The following is a 2180-nucleotide window of genomic DNA, read 5'->3' as shown; positions in this document are numbered from 1 at the left end:
ACCGCGCCGCGCCTGTTCCGTCACGTGCCACGCCCCTTCCGGTTACGCGCACAGCACCGCCCCTCCCGCCGCCCGCGCGAAGCCTCCTGGGATTTGTAGTCCGGCGGGGGCGGCGGCCATGTTGTCACCGCCTGTCACCCTTCTGGGGGCGCGGCTGGGCCCTCGCCGCGCCGTGTGGCACCCCAGAGCGTACCCATGGCCGTGTCCATGCTCCAGCGTCTTCGGGGAACCACCGCAGTACCCCGCTCCCCCCGCCGCTGTCACCCGTGTACCTCCACATGGCCCAGGTCACCAAGCAGCCCCCCGGGGCTGGTGGCACTGAAGCATGTCACCATGTCCCCTCTGTACTTAAACCCACACGGGATTTAACAGCATTTCTCCTCCCTGGCTCTGCGCTGTGCCCGCAACCGGGGGCTGTGGTGAGGGGACCCCATGGCCAGGGCAGGAGGACACTCCAGGGGACGCTGAGTTCCTGCCCTGATGGCAGAAACGTGGCCGGCTGCAGACGCCATCCCACCAGCAATGCCCATGTGTGGGTGTAGAACAAAGAGCTTGTTTTGGTGTTGTTTAAAACGGATCTTCAAGGCAGGGAGCACAGGGAGCCAAAGCCAGAGCAGCAGCAGAGATGGCTGCTGCCATCCCGGCCACGGGAACCACTAGGTGCTCCCCAGGAATGGGGGACAACATCGGATCCCTGCAGGGCCCAGGCCACCTAGTTCTCCATGGAGACACTCCTAAGGGCCACCCCGATGTCCCCCAGCATGAGAGAACATCTGGTGGCAGTGATGCTGTCACCCAGCGGGGCTCCAAGAGGGGAGGGGCTGAGCCCTAAATGTGTATGGCGGACCCTTGCCTACAGGGTTGGCATCCTCATCCATAGGGCTGGTACCCTCATCCGTAGGGCTGGTACCCTCATCCATAGGGCTGGCATCCTCATCCGTAGGGCTGGTACCCTCATCCGTAGGGCTGGCATCCTCATCCGTAGGGCTGGTACCCGTTGGCACCCCCATCCGTAGGGCGGGTCCCCTCATCCATAGGGCTGGCATCCTCATCCATAGGGCTGGCACCCTCATCCGTAGGGCTGGTACCCTCATCCGTAGGGCTGGCATCCTCATCCATAGGGCTGGCATCCTCATCCAGGTCTGGCACCCTCCTCCAGGGGTGGCACACAGGGTTTTTTGGGTGTCCACATCTGCCAGGCATCCCCAAACCAGGGCAGCAGTGTGGCCCCTGAGCAGCCAGGCGGGTGCCAGCAGACATGGGGACTGTGGGGACGGCAGGAGGGCGGGCAGGGACAGGAGTGGGCCCGGAGCAGATGACAGCATTGGGGAGGAAACGCCGAATGAGCGATGAGCGACCGCGGCGGGGGGGGCAGGAAGGGAGGAGCAGGCAGGGAAGGGCTTCACGGTTATAAACTTGTCCCTCTCGGTCCCTGCGGCCTCCAACCGGCACAGCCATGGCTGAGGGCCAGAAACGAGGGGGCTTCAAGAAGTTCAGTAAGTGGCCATGGGACAGGGTGGGCGGGCGATGGGGTACTCACCTGGACAGCCAGGCGGGGGGGGAAGGGGATGCGTGAGAGTGAGTGTGAGTGTGACTGAATGTGAGTGTGAGTGTGTGCTCACACGCTACCCAGGTTACCACCGCCCGGGGATGTTTGGAGGCAAGACGGTCTCTGGTCTCGTTACGAAACGAGTTGGGGTGAGGGGCTTTGGGGGTTTCCATCCTCAGGGCTGGGAGAGAGCCTGGGTGCTGTTGGCTCGGGAGCTGAGTGCTGGGACTGGGACCAGTGTGCCACAGCCCAGCCCTGCACTGAGTGCCAGGATGCACCCAGGGGGATGCACAACGAGATTTCGGGGTCTTCACTCTCCAAATCACATCCTTCAGGGTGCATGGCTGGGGGTGCAAGCCGGTGCTGGGGGTGCCCAGGCCCCCCGCCCCAGGATGCTTCCACAGCATAGGGACAGGGGTGACACGGAGGAGCTGGGATGGGAGCCTGGGAGCAGATTCCCGCTGGCTGCTCTCGGAGGAAGTGCTCCGCACCCACTGGGAGCAAGCTCTGCTCTTTCTCACAGACCTTGGGTTTGCCCCAGAGCCCCGGGAGGCGGCTGCAGCGGCCTTCACCCCGCTTCCCCGTGCTGGGCTGTGGCGGAGCTGGCCTTCGCTGCTGCTCTTCGCATTAC

General features: G+C 64.2%; 1 protein-coding gene across 1 annotated transcript in view; it reads left to right on the top strand.

Annotated features, from left to right (window-relative positions):
* Positions 1 to 1456: 1456 nt before the first annotated feature.
* Positions 1457 to 2180, top strand: part of SH2D3C (SH2 domain containing 3C) — a 25459-nt gene continuing 24735 nt past the window's right edge. The window contains exon 1 of the mRNA XM_009888033.1: positions 1457 to 1496. Within this exon, the coding sequence (XP_009886335.1) occupies positions 1457 to 1496 (40 nt within the window). The remainder of the gene's footprint in view (positions 1497 to 2180) is intronic.

This window comes from Charadrius vociferus, unplaced genomic scaffold, assembly GCF_000708025.1.
Source record: "Charadrius vociferus isolate BGI_N301 unplaced genomic scaffold, ASM70802v2 scaffold56, whole genome shotgun sequence".
NCBI classification, from domain to species: domain Eukaryota; kingdom Metazoa; phylum Chordata; class Aves; order Charadriiformes; family Charadriidae; genus Charadrius; species Charadrius vociferus.
This window is presented reverse-complemented; position numbering and strand designations above follow the sequence as displayed.